Source organism: Petaurus breviceps, unplaced genomic scaffold (assembly GCF_028583685.1).
Source record: "Petaurus breviceps papuanus isolate PSGF00001 unplaced genomic scaffold, PetGlider_PUasm1.0 175, whole genome shotgun sequence".
NCBI classification, from domain to species: Eukaryota; Metazoa; Chordata; class Mammalia; order Diprotodontia; family Petauridae; genus Petaurus; species Petaurus breviceps.
The window spans coordinates 58,945,513-58,967,561 of NW_027185764.1; the positions used below are offsets into that span (position 1 = coordinate 58,945,513).

Sequence of the window (22,049 nt, forward strand, 5' to 3'; positions counted from 1 at the left end):
CTAGATGGCACAGTGAATAGAGCACCAGCCCTAGAGTCAGGAGGACCTGAGTTCAAATCCTGCCACAGACATTTAACACAAAACTAGCCGTGTGACCTTGGGCAAGTCACAACCCCAACTGCCCTACCTTCCCCCCTCCAAAAAGAAAAAGAAAAAAGTGCCTAAAACACTACTCAGAGAAATGCAAGTTTAAAAAACTTTAAGTTACCATGTCACACCTATCAAATGACAGAAAAGAAAAATGACAATTGTTGGGAGGGATAGAACAATTGGGACACTGATGCACTGTTGGTGGAGTTGTACACTGATTCAACCACCACCACCAGCAGCCCCCCCCCCCCAAAAAAAGGGGAAAAGGACCTACATGTACAAAAACATTTGTAGCATTTCATTTTGTGGTGGCCAAAAATTGGAAATTGAGGGATGTCCCTCAACTGGGGAATGGTTGAACAAGTTGTGCTATATAATTCTGATGGAATACTATTGTTCTCTAAGAAATGACAAATGGGATGGTTTTAGAAAAACCTGGAAAGACTTACATTAACTGATGCAAAGTGAAGTGAGCAGAACCAGGAAAACACTGTACAGATAACAGCAACATTGTGTGATAAGACTTTGATAGACTTAGCTCTTCTAAGCAATGCAAGGATCTAAGACAATTCCCAAAGTCTCAGGATGGAAAATACTACCACATCCAGAGAAAGAACTATGGAGTCCGAATGCAGATCAAAGCATACTATTTACTCTCTTTTTGCTATTGTTGTTTCTTCCTCATGGTTTCTCCCATTGATTCTAATTCTTCTTTACAACATGACTAATGTGAAAATATGTTTAATATGAACATATATGTATAGCCTATATCAGATTGCATGCTGTCTTGAGAAGGGGTGAGGGAGAAAATTTAGAACTCGAAATCTTATAGAAGTGAATGTTGAAAAATAAAAACAAATTTTTTTTAAAAAAACTTACATAAATTGATACAAAATGAAGTGAGCAGAACCAGAACATTTTTTTGGTCTTTATTAATTTGTTTGTTTACTTTTAGTTTTACAAGATTCAGTTTCATAATCTCTTGAGTTTCAAATTTTTCCCCCTTCCTTCCCCCTCCCTTCCCCCCCCCCCGCCCCACCATGGCGGCATGCAATTAAGTATAGGATCTGCAAATACTTTCACATTAGACATTAGTCAGGTTGTAAAGAAGGATTATAACCTATGGAATGAACAATGGGAAAGAGGAAACAAAATCAAACAAGAAAAATAAAAAGAGCAGGTAGTTTGCTTCAATCTGCATTCAAACTCTGTAGTTCTTTCTCTGAATGTTGACATCTCTTTCCATCATGAGTCTTTTGGAGTTGTCTTATAACCTTGAATTGCTGAGAAGAGCACAGTCCATCAAAGTTGGTCGTCACACATACATTGTCTCTGTAATTGTGTACAAATTTCTCCTGGTTCTGTTCTTTTCACTCAGCATCAGTTTGTATAAGTCTCTCCAGGTAAATATGAAGTCCATCTGCTCCTCATTTCTTATAGCCCAATAATATTCCATTACATTTATATACCAAAACTTGTTTGGCCATTCCCCATTTGATGGGCATCCCCTTAATTTCCAATTCTTTGCCACCACAAAAAGAGCTACTATAAATATTTTTGTACATACGGGTCTTCCTCCCACTTCTATGATCTCTTTGGGATACAACCCTAGAAGTGGTATTGTTGGCTCAAAGGGTATGTACTTATTTATAGCCCTTTGGGCATAGTTCCAGATTGCTCTCCAGAATGGCTGAATCAGTTCACAACTCCACCAACAATGCATTAGTAAAACCAGGAGAACTTTATACACAGTAACAGCAATATTATATGATGATCAACTGTGAATGACTTAGTATTCTCAGCAATAAAACTAGCCAAGACAATTTCAAAGGACTCATGATGACAAATACTATCCATTTCCAGAGAAAGAACTGATAGAGTCTGAAGGCAAATTGACATATACTATCTTTCACCTTCTTTATTTTTTCATGTTGGTTTTTTTTTTTCGATCTGTGTTTTCTTTCTTTCACAGCATGACCATTAATATGGAGTTGTGCTTTGCATGACTACACATGTATAAACTATATCAAATGCTTACCATCTCAGAGAAGAAGTGGAAAGAGAATTTGGGACTCAAATTTTTAAGAAAACGAATGTTAAAATTGTTTTTACATGTAATTGGGAAAAAAATAAAAAGATGGCAGCTGACAAACCAACTTTATTCAACTTATGATTCCTTGTCTGTTATGATTCCTTAAATTATGACTTATTACACTCCTCAAAAATTAGGATGATTAGGGGGTGAGGAGTGGGGGAAGGTGAGGATGGCACAGAATTCCCTCCTAATTAATCAGAACTGGGGGAGGGTGGATTGAATCACTGTAGGAAGAAGTTTAGAGCACCTCTTCCTCACCCAAGCTCCAGATGCCATCCCAAAAGTCAACAGAGTTTGGGATGGGCATTCCACATTTGATCCCTCTGCTGCCAGCCAAAATAGTGCCACAGTCCTTTCTAATAGCAAGCAGATGGCCTGCCTTAGGAAAAAAATATTTTCAATCAGAGTGCATTTCTGACATTACAGTGGAAGTCAATAAGAAAAATGTCTCATTTTTATAAACCTTGCTTTATAAATTATCTTTGTAGAATGCCAGTGAACCCTAAAAGGCTGTTTTAAAATATGATAATAATATACTAGGGAAACAAATTAAGCTCTGACTTTCCAAAGAACCTAGTATATTATAATAAATCTTTTGAGAGAAATTTAAATTCTAAAGTTAAAATTGAGATTTATGAGATGCTTGCAGTGTATAAAACCTTCCACAACACAGTAAAAACTTTTTTTAAAAATTCATTTACCTGTATGCATAAAAGATGACAGCGGAAAGCGTAAGCCAAGTTTGTCTTCTGTAAAGGAATCAACGAAGTCTTCCAGCATCAGCAGCCCCAACTCTTTTCCGCGGTATTTCTTTCTTACAAACATTGTGTCAAGCACTGGAAGCTGGTAACTTTGAGTAAGATAGGAGGTACACATGCTTCCTGCAATTATGAGAATGGAAACCAAATTATCACTATTTTTTGAGGCTATACACACACATATCATAAATCAAATACAATGAAGACAAAGGGGTTTTTAAGTTTAACCCCAAAGAATCGGCAGACTGAGCAAAGCAATCAATATTTGCTCAAACTATTTGGCACCTTTTATTATACTGGACATTCTTTACCAAAAGGTACATCCTGCCAAAATTAGGGAAATGTCTAGGTACATAAGGGGAAGATGGCTACAAAGTAGTTCTCAGCCACAGACCCAGTTCTATCCAAAGTGAGTTAGGAGACAATATCCAAAGCTCATAGAACAAGAGTTGCAATAGGTAGGGAACAAGGTGTTTTCATGAGAGGGGGTAGAACAGTGGCAGGGGTAGGAATAGTGGCAATGAGAAGCTCATGGAAGAGGGTTTCTGAGGCAGGAGGACCAAAAAACTGATGGGGATAAGAGAAAAAATAGAAACTGGAATTCTAATCCTTGGGGCCAATGACCAAAGAAATTGCAAAGAGAAAATAATTCCCATGATTAACTAGAAAGATATGCAAGTTTATTTTATGCTGAGAGAATGAAAGGAAAGAGGAGAGACTTGAACCCAGGGCAGAACCTTGGACTCCTTTTTAAAGTTTGGTATATTTCCTTTGTTAAAAGTTAGCTCTTTGGGGCAGCTAGGTGGCACAGTGAATAGAACACCGGCTCTGGAGTCAGAAGGACCTCAGTTCAAATGTGACCTCAGACATTTGACACTTAACTAGCTGTGTGACCTTGGGAATATCCTCTATGATATAAAACTGTTACAAACACAAGTATAGGAAATATTTACCTTCCCAGCCATCAATATTGTGTTTGTTCCACAAATAACCTTTTGTATATATTTCCTCACTCACCTCCATTTGATTTTGTTCCAAAATGAAGTAAGTATTTGGTATACATGGCTTGGCTTACAATTTTTAAAAATGAGAATGCAGTATGGGTAAAAGTTTTCAGTTAGTAGGGTATAGAATTCTACCTAAATGCTGTTGATATCATTGTTCCTAATTGAAATTCAGAAAGTGAACAACAAACTAAATGAGCTTAAAAAAAAAGAATACTTAAAAAAAAAACCTTGCTGATGGAAAAGATTCCTTATTCTCAGTTTTGTGGATTAGTTAAAAAAAAAAAGCCCTTAGCAAGTACTAAATAAAATAACTTCACTTAGAATTCAAGTGAATAATTTAATAACATATTTGTATTAATAGAACAACCTAGTTTGGTCAACATAAACAATATATTTTAAAACACTCACCTGTAGGTTTAACTGAATAAAATCCAATGGCTTCACCTTTCTTCCACAAAATTTTAGCATAATCTGTACTGCTATGGCATAGGAAGGGGACCTCATTTCTTTCCATTTCACGTTTTCTATAAATAATTCGATTCAAAACATACAGCACCACTCTCTCCCCAAGAGTGCTCACCTAAAGGGAAGAGTCAAACACCAATTCTAACAGTTAGATCAAGAGTGTTGCTACTCACCTTGCTCTTGGCTCCCACTCCTTGGAATTCACAATTAGTTCTAATAAATTAAATGAGGGCCCACCATGAATGTTACATACATTGTCAGGTGTGGTCACTATGTCAATACTTAGCTCTTTCTTTGTCATAAGGAAACGTTAAATTCCCATGGGATGATGTTAGGAAGATATATCTAAAAATGATTATGATATAATTTTTAAAAGACTAACAACTTTTTATAATACTTATTATATTTCACTAAACTATAAATACATTATCCATCCATCCATTCTAAGCACCACCTATTTTAACAGACTGATAGGTGCCAATCACATTTAGAGATCTGATTCAAGAAAAATGTTTGTCTTAAGTATGTCCACCTTGTTTAGTGGCCAAGGTCTTCATCTGCCTCCTTGGTTATCCATCCTACATTATATATCCTAAATTAACTGTCCTTAATGTTCTCAAATCTTTTCCTCCCCTGCTCCAGGCCCGACATTCAAACAAAAATTTTGTGTGCCATCCCATGAAAGCGAGGATCTCTGCTTTCTTATCAGAGTAAGGACTCGTTGCAAATTAATTCGTGTTGGCATAAGTCCTGCTATGAACAGGTGGGCGGGCTGCTTGCCCTCCCCACTTACATCAGAGTGGCCTTAAGAGGCCATTGCTATCACCCTTAGATCTAATCCAAAGAAGTGTTTCTAACAGTAGGAAATTCAGTTTAGATGAAGGTGACACCATGGATGGCAGCCTAGGAGTGCACACTTTTTGAACAAGTAGACCTTGTATTACTTGTCAACACACACCATGTAACAAAAATCAAATCCATGTCAAGATGGTGTGCTTTCCTCCATACATTTCCTACAGACATGCCAAATGGCTATGTCCAAATAGTTTACCCTCAACTTTTTTCAGAGGACAAGAGATTTCTTTAAAAATATTGACTGAGAGGCAAATGAATAAAGTATAAAGAATAAATGAATAAAGAATAAAGAGGCAAATAAGTAATGTCACCTACCCTAATATGATACTTTAAAATCCTCTACCTTATTAAGAACGTTAAGTGCTCTGCCAGTAGGGATTCTTTCATTCTCTGTACTTGTATCCACAAGCACACAGTAAGTACTTAATAAATACTTGTTGCATAAGATTACAAGACCTCCCAACTCTGAGAGTGACACTCCCTGTCCTTTAAGCAATGTCTCCATTCCACCCTATACTCCTCCTACTTATTATTCTGGGACTATGGTTGTAGTTATCAATCTATACACAGGAACCATGTTTCTCTTAAACTGTTAAAGATGACTATAAATTGTCCACAGTCTCCTAACTAAGGGCTACTATTACAACTACAAATAGCTTTGACCCAGGACCACCTTAGACTTCCTCCCTTCTGTACTGGACCACTCCAAACCACTTCCCATCAAGACTAGCCCCTCATTATTAGACTTTTACTTCCTCCTGAGACTGTGTGTATAGGCTAAATGAGAAAATGGGAAGTCTGGGCACCTTTTACGGAAAGAAAAGAAAGTGAGAGGCAGGGAAATGGGACAGACTTAGAGGAAATGTCTAAGAGCAGGTAGGTGTACAATATCAAGTGAGGTGTCCTTGTGACAAATACTTCTCTGAAAAATGACTCAATATAATAGCTTTAAAAAAAAAAAAGGGTAAAGCAACTTAAGGGTTATTATGATTCCAGGCTATCAGGGAGAATGACAATTTCCTAGAAGCAATGGAAACAGTTTAAAAGCAAAAATAAGGAAGAAACAGGACCTGAAGTAGCAGAAGCGAAGCCCGCCTGTGGCAGGAAATTGGACATTTGAAGAATATGATGAGAACCTGGAGCTAAATAGCAGAAAGGGCCTAATTATGCATGACCACCACCATTGATCTCTGGGGCATCCACAGCTTTGATCCTTCTCAGACTTGGTTACAAGATTCATAAACACAGACGCTACTAGAAGAACACTGGTGTTACAGACATGGTTAGGTGTGTGGGGAACAGCTTGTGCCACTTCTCAAATACAAACCAGTTTGATGTCTTCTGGGCCCAGCTCCCTGCCTCTATTTGTAATACCTGGCCCAGGTAGAGATGCTGACGTACTCAGTCAACTAGCCATCCAACTGCATCTCAGTCTGGGGAAAAGATGCATTTTTTTTTTTTTACCATCCTTTTGATTTTTCTTCTCTGGATTATGAGGCTATTCTCTTGAATAATCGTGGATCTCATTGAGAAAGACTTTTAATCTTGGGTCACAAAGGAGCCAACACAATATTATAGACAAAAAGGTGTACCTGGAGAACCTCACCATCTAGAGGGAGCCCTCTTTCATTTAGAGAATATTCTCCCTGACAGTGTCTCATGCTTATGAGGTGGCTCAGGTGCCCAAAAGACCCAGGTTTCAACTCTAGGTACAGAACTCTTTTACTATATTATCAAGCTTGATTTGAAAGCCAAGATAACTAAGAATACAATAAGAGTCCATCTCGCTGACCTTGAAATCTAATTACCAGGCCTGGACATACTGCCTCACAGAGCACTAAAAGATCTGGCAGGTGTGACTGGCTGAGATGCTGTCTGTGACTTTGAAAAGATCCTGGAGAATGGGAGGGGAGATGCCATAGAACTGGAGAGGGGGCAGCGCTATCCCCAGATGCAAACCAGAGGCCAGAGAGCTTCCCTTCAATTCCAGACAACATTCTGTAACACATTAGATTTGGCTTAAGGATATTTAGAAAAGGGGTGGCTAGGTGGCACAGTGAATAGAGCACGGGCCCTGGAGTCAGGAGGACCTGAGTTCAAATTCGGCCTCAGACACTTAACACAAAAACTAGCCATGTGACCTTGGGCAAGTCACTTAACCCCAAATGTCCTACCTTCCCCCCTCCAAAAAGCAAACAAAACAATACAAAACAAAAAGAAACCAACATAGATGGCATGCTTATCAAAGATACAAAATTTAACTCACAGCTTATTAAGCAGACATGGGCCTAAGCACACCATGGTGCTACTAAGCGCTGGGTATACAAAGACAAAACTAAAGCAGTCTTGGTCCTCTAGAACCATTTATTTTATTTGGAGGCAGCAGTAGAAGGTGTAAGGATACATATACAAACATGTACACAGATTAAATGAATCAGTTCTGGCATGACATCTTCTCCAAAGAGAAGTGCTGTGCAGACAGATATCAACCCTGATCTCATTATTCAGTCATTCTCAAAACTCTAAAGAAATCTCTGCTTTTGCTTTACAATTTCTGTGAAGTTTCATCTTCTGTTTCTCAACTGCTATAAAATGTGATATGAGAACTACCTTGTGAGGGTAAGGGAAGGAATTTTTTTTCCCTCTGATTTAATAAGAACTCTGCTAGTCAGCCCTTTTTCTTAAATAAATAAATAGTATCTTTGACAGATCTGGCTGAAATACAAGTAGAATGTTTTCTTCTACATGAGAGAACCACTTATACTAGGCATGATAGCAAAGGTATGAAGTTTTCTAATAGAGAGATTCAAACCCTATCAAAACCACAGGAAAAATGCACCAAATTACTAATAATTAGAAAAATGCAAATTATAGCAACCTCTGAGGTTCCACTTTACACCCATCGGATTAACAAAAAAGGAAAATGACAAATTATTGGAGGCTGAGGAAAAAGAGAAATATTAATGCGCTGTTGTTAGAGCTATGAATTGATTTAGCCCTTTTAGAAAGCAATTTGAAACTATGCCCCCAAAGTCATTAAATCGTACATATCCTTTGAACTCAGTAATAAAATCACAGGGTCTATACTCCAAAGAGACCAAAGGAGAAAGATTCATATGGACAAAAATGTCTTTCTGTAGTAGCAAAAAGAAAAGGGGGGGGGGCAATAAGCAAGTGCTCAGGAGAATAGCTTAACAACTTATGGCATATTAATGTAATGGAACATTATCGTACCATAACAAGCAATGAAATATTGTTGCAGGCAAAGCCGAGAAGATTTACCAGAGTGAAGTGAGCAGAAGCAGAAAATTTTACACAATTATCAACATCATTCAAAAATGACTTTGAAAAACTGAAGAACTCTGATCGATGTAATACCAAACCACAGTTCCAGAGTACTGAAGACAAAGCACGCTAACCACCTCCTGACAGAGAGGTGATATATTAAAGATGCAGAATGAGAGGTACATTGGGGCAGATAGTTGGTGCAGTAGATAGCATACCAGCCCAGCAGTCAGAAGGACCTGAGTTCCAATGGGGCAATGGACATTTACTAGCTGTGTGACTGTGGGCAGGTCACTTAACCCCAAATGCCTCAAAAAAAAGAAAAGGGTGAGAAATACATTTTTGGACACATATGGTTGCAATCTGCCTTGATTGAGGTTTTGTTGTTCAGTCGTGTCATACTCTTCTAAGCCCCATTTGGGGTTTTCTTGGCAGAGACACTAGAGTATTTTGCCAGTTCTTTCTCCAGTTCATTTTACAGATGAGGAAACTGAGGCAGAGTTAAGTGACTTGCCCAGGGTCACACAGCCAGTAAATATCTGAGGCTAGATTTGAACTCAGGAAGATGAGTCTTCCTGACTCCAGGCCCAGCACTCTATCCACTGTGCCACCTAGCTGCCCCTAACACAACAACAAAATGGCTGGAATCTACCTAGCTTGACTAGGCAAATTTATAATGAGGTATTTTTTTCCTTTTCCTTTGATTCATAATGGTGAGAATGGGGAGGAAAATAAATGTTTGTTAACTGAAAATGAATTTAATTTTTAAAAAGTAAAGGCAGGAGATAAAGTGTCACATAGAATGGACATTTAATAAGCTACAGAACAACCAGAAAGGGAGAACCAAGAGAGTGAAGGGCCTAGATATCATGCCCTTAGTGAGGAGGAGGAGGGGATGGGGAGAGAAGTGGAGATGGGATGACACACGGCAGTCATTTTCAGTCATTTGACAGGCAATCACAAAGAAGGGGTGGATATGCTCTGTCTGGGTTTAGAAGGAAAAATTAGAGACAATGGGTTGAAGTTTCCAAGAGGCAGTCTTCAATTGTTTGTAGGGAAAGATTTCCCAAGATTCTATTCAGACTGAGCTAGGGAGAGAAGATAAATGCCACTGACGATAATTAGTCTACATCAAAACACTGTATTAGGAGAAGAGCAACATAACCAGAAAATTTCAAAATCTTGTTACCTGCTGAAGCCCTTCTCTGGAAGGGATTGATGTTTTTACAATATCATCAACAGCCCACCACTGCTCAGCAAGGTACAGAGCCACAGCTTCAGAGGAAACAGATCAAAAAGGAAGGAAGGACAAGAGTATTAATAATTAAGTTAAATAATTACATTTTAAAAATAATTTAAAAGGTGCTATTTATTATACCTATCATTGCTATTTAGTAGTAGGGCTTTTTAAATGTTTATCTCTAAGACCATTAAAGAAACCCAACATCAAACCACAAACTACAAGTTCTGTAAATATTTAGTTTGGAATTTTAGTCAATATCCTCAAGTTGGCTTATCTGAACATTTGGTAAAATTAAGCCATCTTGGCTAGCTCTGCTCAGTTAAGGAAAATAATTTCACACACTGGGGTAAGGGATAAGGAAGGAACCGAAAAAGAAAGAGGAGGTAAGTTAGGGCTTCTCTAAATATAGTTAGAAATAGACTGTTACAAATGTATATGTAAGTAATTGTAGATGTTTCTAACAGTCTGGAGGAAAATCTATTAATTTATAAAAAACAAAAAAGAAATATACCTGTGAGTGAATCCTCTGGCGCAAAAAGAGCAAGAATTTTGTGGGTCTGATCACCACCATAAAGAGGGATGAAGCCAACAGTTGACAGGCTGATTGGAATCTGAAAGAAATAAGAATGGTTTATGATGAGGAGCTAAGGGGAAAGTGCAACAAAACCACACACTGTCACAACGTTAAGTTGTATTTATTACATCTGTGAACAACTGTGTGATCAGGCACCCACCAGATGTCGGTAGGTGACCCAGAAGATAGAGCAAAGAAAACTTAGAGGCCTGGCTTCAAATCATGCCTTGGACACTAACTGGAAAACCATGGGCAAGTCACTTAATTGCTACCTGCCTCAGTTTTCTCCTCTGTAAAATGAGGGTTATAATAGCACCTACCTCACAAGTAGAATCAAATCACTTAACACTGGTAAAGTGCCTTGTCAACTTTTGAAAAACGATATAAAAAAAATATTAAAAAAAACTATTATTACAAAAAAGCTACCTAATCAATTTTAATAAAATTAACCATTTTTCTCATGCTCATTCCAATGATACAAGATCTTTGACAAAGTGCAAAATTAGGGAGAAAAGTTTTTTTTTTTTTAACAAATTAGCAAAGCATTTCATAAATAATCATTGTTTTGGGGGCATCGAGGTGGTGCGCAGTGAATAGAGCACAGGCCCTGGAGTCAGGAGGACCTGAGTTCAAATCCAGCCTCAGGCATTCAACACTTACTAGTCGTGTGACCTTGGGCAAGTCACATAACACCAATTTCCCTGCCTTCTCCCCCTCCAAAAGGCAAAAAAATACTAATCACTGTTTGTCACTAATTACACCCCAAAAAGAAACAAGTTAGGGACAGAGAGGATTTTTTTTTTAATCAATAATATGCTTAAATAAATGAATGCTCTCTTTCCAGCATAATGAATATTGTTTATCAGCTTGGCATCTCTTTCTGTTATCCAAAGAGGAATTCCCCAAGTGACAGAAAATATTACCAGAGTATTCCAGTCCCTGAAGCACACCCTTAGGGGTTATCAAACAGCTGCGGCTTGGCTCTCCCTCTCTCTACACCATCCCTGGCAAGCAATCTAACCTCTACCTCGACCTCCTGTGACAATGGCCTCCATATTCTAAGGAAGTCAGTCCACTTTGGCACTTCTAAATTGTAAGGAAGTTTTACTATACCTTGACCAAAATCTCTCTTCAAAAACATATACTCCGTTTTACTCTATAGAGTCAAGTGAAACCAGCTTTCTCTATGAGTCAACGTTTCAAGTATGTGAAGAATAAGAGCATGTCCCTGGGCCTCTATTTAACAAGGAAGGGCTCAACACAGTTTTTCTATTCATTTCCCATTGGAACACTTCTGGACTTCTCTGGAAGTCTCCAAGAAGCCCCCCTCCCAGACTTGAGTTCAAATCCGGCCTCAGACACTTAGCACTTACTAACCATATGACCTTGGGCAAGTCATTTAACCCCAATTGCCCTGCCTTCCCCCCTCCAATACAAACACACACACACACACACAACTTCCTCTTCCCATCCTTTTTACTTTCCTTTAGACTGTAAGTTTCTTGAGAGTAAGACTTGGTTGTTATTTATGTTTGTATCCCCAGCTCTTTGCACCCTGCTTGGCATACAGTAGACGCTTAATAAACGTTGATTGATTTGACTGATGTGCTCACTGAGTCTACTCTTAGTTTATGGAAAGAGAACAGGGCTAGATGTCAGAAGGCCTGAGCAAGTCCCATCTTTGCCACGTTCAGTGTGACCTATGCCAAGTCACTTCTCTGAGACTGTTTCAAAATACTCCTACCTACTTCAAAGGACCCTATAAGGATCAAATGGGCTAAAGCATGTAAAGTGCTTCATCACTATGTGGCTATTAAAAAGAGTGGGAGAGACAGTTTATGGTCATTTAGGCATTTTATTAATAAGGTAGCATGTTTATGAATAAAAGGAGGGTCATTTGGCCACCTCTCTTAAACCAAAGAAGATCATGGGGGAAGGGAGACAATTCAGTTTATATATCCTTTGAACAGTGGGTGTTCCCCAGGGTGGGAATCAACCTTAACTGATTAACAATTGAGAGGATTACTAGCCCTGTGACCTTGGGCAAGTCACTTAACCACAATTACCCTGCCCTCCCCCCTCAAAAAATAAAAAACAAATACCACCAACAACTGAGAGAATGAATATTACAATGCTGAGCTGAGAGTGGCATCCAAGTCACCCCTGGACAGAGAGATCGTTATCCCTATGCCCAGACAACCCCAGTCTTCAACCTATCCTTGTCCGGCATAGTTTAAGTGCTTGCCTACTGCGCCCCCCTCTGCTGTACCCCCCTTCCTAGTCACTTTCCTCCAGAGCCATTTCTACCAGTCGATGGCCCTGCCCCCATACCATATTTTCCCAGAAGCAGGTGTGTGCTGAAGTCAGCTCTAACCGGCTCCCAGGAGCTGTTAGATTTTCAGAAATCAGCAAATTGTAAGCCAGGGTTCGATTTATTATTCTGTTGATTGTCTAAATTTAAGTAATGGGAGAAAATGTTAATAAAGCACATTACATTTAAAGGTATGCCTTGTGTACATCTTTTATTTCCCCATATACTCCTGGATGGCAGGGACTTTAGAGACAGATAATACAGTGTGGAGCCTAGCTTAGAAAGGTTCCGCACAGATTTACACAGATGATAGGAAATTTGGCATTAGAGACCTGGTCTACCAATTTTTGATTCTTTGTTATTTTTTTCCACTTTATCAAACTGGTACATCCAGTTCAGTCATTTTTTCAGTCGTGTCTCACTCTTCGTTGACCCCATTTGGCATTAAAGACCTGCTTTACCAATTTTTGGTTCTTTTTTTCCCCCATTTTATCACACATTGTTATTATGCCTGGTACATTCAGTTCAGTCATTTTTTTTTGGGTCGTGTCCTACTCTCCAGGACTCCGTTTGGCATTTTCTTGGCAAAAATACTGGAGTGGTTTGCCATTTCCTTCTCCAACTCATTTTACAGATGAGAAAACTGAGGCAAGCAGGTTAAGTGACTTGCCCAGGGTCACATAGCTAATGTCTGGGGCTGGATTTGAACTCAGGAAGAAGAGTCTTTGAATTTATTTATTTTTAGTTTTCAACATTCATTTCCACATGATTTTGAGTTACATTTCTTCTTCCCATCTTTCCCCTACCCCTCATCCCAAGATAGTGAGCCTACTGAATACCCCTTCCCCCAAACTGCTCTCTCTTATATCATCCCCCATCACCCCCCTAACTTTTCTAGTAGGGCAAGATGGGTTTCTATACCCCCGTACCTGTATATCTTATTTCCCAGTTACATGTAAAAAACAAATTTTTAAACATTTGTTTTTAAAACTCTGAGTTCCAGATTTTTTCCCTTCTTCCCTCCTCACCCAGCCCCACTGGGAAGACAAGCAATTCAATATAGGTTGTACATGTGTAGTTACATAAAACATTTCCATAGTAGTTACATTGTGAAAGGATAACTATATTTCCCTCCATCCTATCCCACCCTCCACTTATTCTATTTTCTCCTTTGACCCTATCCCTTTTTTAAAATGTTTGCTTCTAACTACCCTCTCCCCCAATCTGCCCTCCCTTCTACCAAACCCCCCCCCACCCTATTTTCCTGTAGGGTAAGAAACTCAATTGACTTTGTATGTTATTCCTTAAGCCAAATTCAATGAGAATCAGGTTGTCCCATTCCCTTTCACCTTCCTGCTCTACCCCTCCATTGTAAGTTCTCTTGCATCTTTTATATGAGATAATTTATCCTAATCTATCTCTCCCTTTCTCCTTCTCCCAATAAATTCCTCTCTATGTATACATGAACATACATATGCCCACAGTCACATACATATTAATATACATAAATACCCTTCTATACATACATAGACATGTAGTATACATATATATATTACCCTCGACTATCCTCATACTTAGAAGTCTCATGAGTTACAATTATCATTTTTCCATGTAGGAATGTAAATAGTACAACTTCAATAAGTTCCTTATAATTTCTTTTTCCTGTTTACCTTCTCATAATTCTCTTGCTTCTTGTATTTGAAAGTCAAATTTTCTGTTCAGCTCTGGTTTTTTCATCAAGAATGCTTTAAAATCCTCTATTTCATTGAATGACCATATTTTCCCCTGTAGCATTATATACTCAGTTTTGCAGGGTAGGTGATTCTTGGTTTTAGTCCTAGCTCCTTTGACCTCTGAAATATCATATTCCAAAACGTTTGATCCTTTAATGTAGAAGCTGCTAAGTTATGTTATCCTGATTGTGTTTCCACAATACTTAAATTGTTTCTTCCTGACTGCTTGCAGTATTTTCTCCTTGACCTGGGAACTCTGGAATTTGGCTATAATATTCCTAGTAGTTTTCTTTTGGGGATCTTTTTCAAGAGGCAATCAGTGAAATCTTCCAATTTCTATTTTGCCCTCTGGTTCTAGAATATCAGGGCAATTTTGCTTGATAATTTCTTGAAAGATGGTGTCTAGGCTCTTTTTTTTTTGGAGGGGGAAAGGCAGGGCAATTGGGGTTAAGTGACTTGCCCAAGGTCACACGGCTAGTAAGTGTTAAGTGTCTGAGGCCGGATTTGAACTCAGGTCCTCCTGACTCCAGGGGCCGGGCTCTATTCACTGTACCACGTAGCTGCCCCATTAGACTCTTTTTTTGACCATGGCTTTCAGGTAGTTCAATAATTTTTAAATTATATTCCAGGTCAGTGGTTTTTCCAATAAGATATTTCATATTGCCTTTTATTTTTTCTTTTGCTTAGATCTGTTTTATAGTATCTGAATTTCTCATAAAATCATTAGCTTCCACTTGCTCCAATCTAATTTTGAAGAAATTATTCTCTTCAGTGAGTTTTTGAAATTCCTTTTCCATCTGGCAAATTCAGCTTTTTAAGGCATTCTTCTCTTCATTGGCTTTTTGGACTAGTCTATTTTTTAAGGTGTTATTTTCTTCAGTGTATTTTTGGGTCTCCTTTAGCAGGATGTTGACTTGCTTTTCATGATTTTCTTGTTATCATTCTCACTTCTCTTCCCAATTTTTCCTCCACTTCTCTTACTTTATGTTCAAAATTCTTCTTGAGCTCCTCCATGGCCTATAACTAATTCATATTTTTCTTGGAGGCTTTTGATGCAGGAGTTCTGATTTTGCTGTCTTCCTCCCACTCCATGCCTTGATCCTTTTTGTCCCCCCAAAATGATTCTATGGTCTGTTTGTGCTTCCACTGCTTGCTCATATTGCCAGCCAATTACTTGATTTTTGAGCACTTTGCCAAATGTCCCAAAATGTCCCAAATCGCTGGGGTTTTTGCAGCTGCTGCAGCTATTAGGAGGGAATCCTCTCTACAGCCCCTACAAGCTCTGGCTCACCAGTCACACGCCTCAGGACCACCACCCAAGACTGTGATCCAGATCCAAGCAGGTAAAAGCAAGACCCATTACCCTCTGAATGGTCGAATGGTCCCCCCATGATCTACAGGCCAGGAGCTCTGGAAGCAGCCACCTGTCTCCAGCAGCTTCTCACCCCAGAGGCAAGGGCTGGACCCTGCTCTTCAGTCCCCCATTCCAATAGAGTTCTGCACTGACCTTTTACTTTGTCTTTGATATTTATGGGTTGAGAAGTGTGGAAACCACCACAGCTGTCCACTGTCCTGAAGTCTGCTCTGGCAGCCACTAGTTGGGACTACCTTGGGGCTGGAACCACGTGGCTCGCCCCAGACTGCACTTGGCTCCCAGCTCAATGCGACAGACCCTTCCTGCTCACATGCTGGGCTTTCTTCAGCAGGAGATTTGTTTCTCTCTGTCACTGTGTGGGTTCTGTAGCTCTAAAGTTTGTTTACACGTATTGGAAGTGATTGGAGTGGGAGCCCATGCCAAGTTTGTGCATCTACTTCACCATCTTGGCTCCCAAGATGAGTCTTTGTAATTCCAGGCCCAGCATCCAGTCCACTGAAGCCCTTATTATACATTGCCACATACTAATTACCACTTTGCTTTATCTTTCTGATGAGGTAAGCTCTTTCTAAAAATAAATATTATGAATATATATTTTTAAAATACCCCAAATTTAAAAGTTTATTTTATTTTCTTTTTTTAAAACCAATCTTATAACTCACAAATACCTAAAAAGCATTAAACTCGTTAAAGTATCAAAAATTTACAATTAGCATTTAAAAATTATAAATTAAGCAATTTAGCACCTTCTAGGGGACACTCCTTGGAAATAAGGTTTCACTCCTAAATTCATTCATTATTAATGTTAAAATAAAAACCAGGACTAGAACACCTTACCAGATTGTTGAGAAAAGGAAAATGTTCTGGGTTCTCTGGATCCCCACACCTGAGATCTAACAAGTAATCTTCTGCAGAACTTTCTAATTCTTCATGACTACAATTATTCAGCATGTCCACAGGAAATGCCATCCCCTTAAAAAGAAAAATAACATGGATTAAAATTTGTAAAAGCACTAAATTATTAACTATAAATCAAGGGTTTCTTTTAAAATCAGGAAGAAAAAGGGTAGTACATTTTTGTTGTAACCTTTTTTTTTAAATCAATGAGTTATTTTGTCACAAGGGAGGTTCAATGGTTAGGGAAGTAGGGTAATATCTATTCAGACAGAAAAGTAATGTAAAAACAGAAGATATAAATAAAAATAAGATCCAATTCTAAAAATAAATAAAATCAAAATCTATTCTGAAAACTTGGGCTACTGGGTCAGAGGACCCCTTTAAAATAAGTCATGTGGCTTAATCAATCAGTAAACATTGATTAAGCACTTAGTAGGTGCCAGCCTGGGTGCTAACATCTACAAGAGTTCCTTGGGTACCAATCTGTAAATTTAATTTCTACTGTAGTTCAGAGAATGATGGGCAGGCTGTGGTACAGTGAGTAGAGCAGAGGCCCTGGAGTCAGGAGGACCTGAGTTCAGATCAGGCCTCAGACACTTGACACACTTTTGGAGGGCAATTGGGGTTAAGTGACTTGGTCACATGTGACCAAGTCACTAAACCCCAATTGCCCTCCAAAAAGCAAAAAAAAAAAAAAAAAAAAAAAAGCAATGAACCACCAGAACTAGATAATTAAGGGTGAAGCTCTCACCTTCAGAACAAGGACCTCTGAAAAAACAGCAGTTTCAAGTGCTCTAAAGAAATGATGACGATACACAGTTGCCCCCAGGGAGAAAAAAGAAGGAACTTCAGTGACTCCCAATTTCCTCTAGGCTACACTATCAATTTTTCTATTAACATTTAAAATCCTTCACAATCTTTCTCAAACCAATTTTTCCAGATTGATTTCACAATACTCCCCCTTAGGCAGGCATTCCACATGCTGTCCAAGTTGATCTACTGGTTACTTATTGTTCCCCATAAGACATTCCATCTCCCTTCTCATTTGTTGCCCTATGTTCCCCCTTCTCTGCCAGGAGTGCACTCTCTACTTACTTCTTCATTTTAAAATCCCTAGCCTCCTTCAAGGAGTGCTGAAACAGGAGTTAGGAAGACCCGAGTTCAAATACAACTGCAGACTCTTACTAGTTGTGTAAGGCAAGTCACTTAAACCCCTCAGCCTCAATAGTCTCATCTGTAAAATGGGGGTGATGATAACAGCACTACAGATAATAATTATGTATGTTTTGCAAATCTTAAGGTGATACATAAACGCTAGCTAGTATTATTTTACTAAAGGATCAATAATACTTCAATTGTACATATTTCTTTCCATAAAAAGTAAATTCCTTGTAGGTAGAGCAGGGTTGGGGAACCTGTGGCCTCCAGGCTACATGTGGCCTTCTAGGTCCTCAAGTGTGGCCCTTTGACTGAAAAAAAGCTTCACAGAACAAATCTTTATATTACAGGTATTTGTTCTGTGAAATTTGGATTTCGTCAAAGGGTTGACCTTGAAGACCCAGAGAATCACATGTGGCCTCGAGGCTACAAACTCCCCACGGCAGAAGTAGAGACTATGATGTCTTTATACCTCCAGAAACAAGCAATGCCTTTCACATGTTTGTTCAGTCATTCAGTTGTGTCTAACTTAGTAACCTCGTGGATTTGTCTATAGGGTTTTCTTGGCAAAGATAATGGAGTGGTAAGTGCTAGTTGTTTATCATTATGACTTTTATTATTATTATGGAAAGCCTGGAAGTGAAGGGAGAGAGCTCAAGGAGTAGGAACATGACAAAAGATCTGTTTCCTCAAGTCCTAAACACTCCCTCTGATCATTAAGTCACACGTATTTTTATTATTTTATAATTATATTAAGAGCTTACTAAAGCTCTGTACCCTGGTGCTTAGGTCATACCTTAGAGTATTCTAAGCTAAGACATAGGGACCAGTGAAATAGTTATCCCTCTTTTAAAGGACATCAGTTTTGAATCAAAATCATCTTGCCATGTTAACAAAAGAAAACAGCCACCGGAATCCACTGGGTCCCTTGTTTGGGCAGAAACATGGGGGGTGGGACTTAAATTGTTACTATGCCTCCAATCCAGAGCTGGAAGGTAAAGAGGTATCAGTTAAAGATAATGGCTAAACAGACAGGTCCCTAACATCCACCTTCACATAGGGGGAAACAGAGGCGAGGGGAAGGGAGGTGATCCGTAGAGCAAATGTATGTTACCATAATAAAACTCACTGCTCATTCTGCTTTCTTTTAGTTAAGCTTCTGGTTGCATGACTACAAATCTGTCAGGTCAAATGCTTGTCATGTATTGTTTTTTGTACAGTTCAGGAGATAAAACCAACTGGCCCAACTAAATTCATACTGAATGACAAAAGCTCACTGTAGCCTCAGGCAAATTAACTCATCAAAAGTATTTATGTGGAATGACCAGTGAAGTGTAAAAGAATGTCCAAATTAATTTTTAAGCAAGTGGAAAACTCATTAGAACAAATCTGAATCTGGTAAAAATTCAATACAAGACCTCTTACATAAGAGCATTAAGATGCTTACTAGCTTTATTATATACTTTACATACAAATCAGCCTTTTACTTTCATTCATTTCCCTTGAAAACACAGCAAGAAAAAAATTAATTCTGTTCTTGAGTATATGTACCACAGAAGGTACACAGGGAGATGGAAATTAAAACCTCTTTGGGAAGGCAAAGATAGAGAGGTTCCACATACAGCAAAATATTTTTAGCAATGCAAACTGGAAACAAAGTAGCCGCTCCATTGACCTCACTAAGCAACTAGTGAGAACTGAATGTAACAGTATTTGCTACACAACAATGAATAAAAATGCAGAGAAAGATGTAAAAGACATTAACCAGTGCAGAGTGAATTAAACAGATGCAGGAAAACAATGTAATATAGGCACTGACTACTACAATATAAATGGAAAGAATAAAAAAGGAAAAGAACTTAAATGATAATAAGCCCAGACAGACCAATAGATAAAATCTTTATTATATATTTGCTTGAAATCAAGTAAGACAATCCTTGCCGAAAAAGAGATTGCATTGTAACAGGGGAAGACAGAAGACAAAGGAGACCAAGCAGACAAGAAAGGGAGTTGGGGGGAAGGCATGGTACAGGGCTTGGCTGAAGTGGTGTGGAGACCTGGTTCCAAGCAAAATAAGGTAAAAATTCACTTTCAAAGTTCAGTTTCCCAAGGGTAGAGTTTAATGCTCTAAGGAGGGTTGGGGTGGGGGGCAGATAAGGATGAAGGCAGCAGGAATGCAGCTGGTGGCAAGGTGGATAGAGCACCAGGCCTGGAATCAAGAAGAACTGAGTGACAATCTAACCTCAGACACTTCCTAGCTGTGTGACCCTGGCCAAGTCACTTAAGCCTGTTTGCCTCAGTTTCCTCATCTGCCAAAGAGTCTGAAAAAGGAAATGACAAACCACTCCAGTATCTCTGCCAAAAAAAAAAAAAACCAAACCCAAATGGGCTCGAGAAGAAGTTGGACATGAATAAAAAATGACTGAACAACAAGATGGTCTGGAAGTGATCAAATGAGAGAATATACCTCCTTCCCTTTATTGGAGAGATGGAGTTCCTACAGTTGGAGAAAACTGTTGGTGGGTTAATTTTGCAGAACTGCTTCTTTCCCTTTCTCTTTGTTCTTTGTTGTAAAGTATGGCTCAGGTGGAAGAGACAGAGAAAATATTTTTTTAAAAAGACAAAAATTATTTGTTTTTCAGATTTGTTGTATTAAATGCCAGGAGTCAATTACACATTAGGAAAGAGATCTGTCCCAAGTTTCATTCAGTTTATTACTGTTTCTCTATCTACATTTGGTGGTCAATGAAACTGAGACATAATAAAGTTATTAGCAGGGTTTAGAACTAATACTTGGCCTGAAATCAGGAAATCTGGTATGGTAAGAGGTGCCTAAATTATAGTCATTGATTGACACCCCATTGACTTCATTGATAGGGGGGCATCATTTCTAACACCTTGGAAAACGCCACTCTGCCTCAGTTCTGGCCAGGAAACCAGGATTTGGTAAGCAGCTTTCTGTTTCTATCAGGGCAGGACCCTATCAATAAAAAAACAAACAAACCTGAATCCTTTAAAATGATGAAGCAGTACTCCCCTCCCCCCCCAAATGCTTGTCATATTTGTCATACAGCTTGAAAAAGGCAGTACATACAACATTGCCTTTAACCCTCCCTCACAGAGGTGGGGTGAAGAGAGAAGCTAAAAGTAACAGACTATAGAAATTCTACCAAAAGGGAAGGTAGACATGTGAATTTACCAGGCTACAAATTATGGGATGGACTTTCCTTAATAGATTATTCTTTTCTTTTCTCTCAGCCTTTCTTTCATCTCTGGCTATGTCAAGGCCACAACTCTTATCACTGTGATTTTGTAGTCAAGCATGCTCCAAAAGAACCTCCCCTCAGTCATTTCTCTCGTATACAACTCTTCATGATCCCATTTGGGATTTCCTTGGGAAAGATACTGGAGTGGTTTGCCATTTCCTTCTCCAGCTCATTTTACAGATGAGGAAACTGAGGCAAACAAGACTTACCCATGGTCACACAGTTAAGAAGTACCTGAGGCCAGATCTGAGCTCAGGAAGATGAGTCTTCCTAAGTTACTCTAGTCTGGAACTGTTTCCAAAGCACCACCTTGCTGCCCCTCTTGCTCTGGACAAGTGACCTCTATTTTAGCACTAAAGTAAGGTCCTCTGCTGAGACAGCCCTTTGCCACGTTCAGATCACAAAGAGTAATTTTAAAAGTTGCAAAGTGTAATATTTTTACAGTAATTATATGTTTCCCATATTCTGAAATACCTTTAGCAAGGGCTAGAAATTGGGGCAGCTAGGTAGTGGAGTGGATACAGCCCTGGCCCTGGAATCAGGACCTGAATTCTAATCCCACCTCAGACACTTGACACTTAACTAGCTACATAACCTCAATTGCCTCCAAAAAAAAGCAGTATCTGAAAATTTATAGACATCTGCTGTTCAATAATTCATTTTTCTCAATTCAGAAGGCCCTAAAAGCAAATAATCATTCCTTATCCATTTAACTTACATAGTCCAAAGAAATAGATTGAAGCCAGCCTAAAGAGAAGCAACATACAATAACAATAATTATGAGACAGTCTAAAAATGTCACAAAATTTAGCGTTACTAAAAAATCTGGTTTTGGAATATTTATAAAAAAAACCACTCTTTCCTGGTAACCCCACTTTTCCCACCTCTTAACATTTTTCAAATTTCGATAGCAGATATTAGGGAATCTCTTAGAGGT

At 38.8% G+C, this 22,049-nt stretch overlaps 1 protein-coding gene across 7 annotated transcripts in view; it reads right to left on the bottom strand.

Moving 5' to 3' along the window:
- The window catches only part of FAM169A (family with sequence similarity 169 member A), a 65,320-nt gene that overhangs the window by 16,979 nt on the left and 26,292 nt on the right, over nt 1-22,049 (bottom strand). For all 7 annotated transcript variants that reach the window (XM_069085181.1, XM_069085176.1, XM_069085177.1 and 4 more), the window contains 5 exons: nt 16,629-16,763; nt 10,310-10,409; nt 9,745-9,830; nt 4,359-4,530; nt 2,887-3,066 (listed from right to left, as the gene is read on the bottom strand). In XM_069085181.1, coding sequence (XP_068941282.1) covers nt 2,887-3,066; nt 4,359-4,530; nt 9,745-9,830; nt 10,310-10,409; nt 16,629-16,760 — 670 coding nt within the window. In that variant the 5' untranslated portion in view covers nt 16,761-16,763. The remainder of the gene's footprint in view (nt 1-2,886; nt 3,067-4,358; nt 4,531-9,744; nt 9,831-10,309; nt 10,410-16,628; nt 16,764-22,049) is intronic.